The 802-nt window shown below is 55.6% G+C and overlaps 1 protein-coding gene across 1 annotated transcript; it reads right to left on the reverse strand.

Annotated features, from left to right (window-relative positions):
* Positions 1-226: 226 nt before the first annotated feature.
* On the reverse strand, positions 227-802 carry PHALS_10219 (uncharacterized protein; the record flags this gene model as incomplete). Its single annotated transcript, XM_024725606.1, has 1 exon — positions 227-802. The coding sequence occupies one exon, from the start codon at positions 800-802 to the stop codon at positions 227-229; it is 576 nt and encodes a 191-aa protein (XP_024576365.1).

Consider the following 802-nt stretch of genomic DNA (forward strand, 5'->3'; position numbering starts at 1 on the left):
CTGAACACGCATTCCGCGTCGTCTGGTGTCACCCATACTGTCCGCTCCTTTGGAGCTCCGATGTTATCTACAACATCCGACGAAGAGCCGCTAATCCCGCAGTCTTCGTCCAGTGGATAACGTGCCAATCCACGCGCATCTGAAGGGCCACGCCCAAGATGCCTCGGACTCTGTCCGATTACGCCACCAACGGCATGCAGCGACTGCTTCGCAACCAGAGCAGTGCTCAGTGGTTTACTTGCCATTTCACGTGCATCACGGGGGCCTCACACTCGATGCCTCGGCCCTTGCCGCTCATGTCACGCATGACATGCAGCGACTGCTCTGAAACTTGAGCAGCGCTTTGTGGGTTACGTGCCACTCCAAGATCAGCCCGCGAGTCACGCTCGGGACGTCTGTCCAGTACATCGTTGGTTTCTACCAACTTGTACATTCCAATGTCTAGCACGTTGACCGTCTCGGTCCAGTGCTCTCGCCAATACCGCTTTTGTCTCCCAGCAGAGGTGGGTTCATGACCCACCAAAGCTTCACCGGGAGACGTGCGCTTAGCGCCCAAGGTCTTGGAACTCCAACCAATCCATGGCTCATGGTGTTCCAACCATGCCATTCCTAGGATGAGGTCATACCTTGGATTGAAGTCTAAGACTAGACAGCGTTCCACGCCATTAAAGTCAAGGAATTTGACTCCGAGGTCCACAGGGTCCATCGGGACCGTGACACGTGTCCCTGTTGCTAGGCGAACAGTGACGATGTCACTCAACCGCGCTTTCAGCGCCTCAGCATGCAGCTGACTTCCTTCCAT

The sequence above is a fragment of the Plasmopara halstedii genome (genome assembly GCF_900000015.1).
Source record: "Plasmopara halstedii genome assembly, contig: Scaffold_470, whole genome shotgun sequence".
Classification (NCBI taxonomy): Eukaryota; Oomycota; class Peronosporomycetes; order Peronosporales; family Peronosporaceae; genus Plasmopara; species Plasmopara halstedii.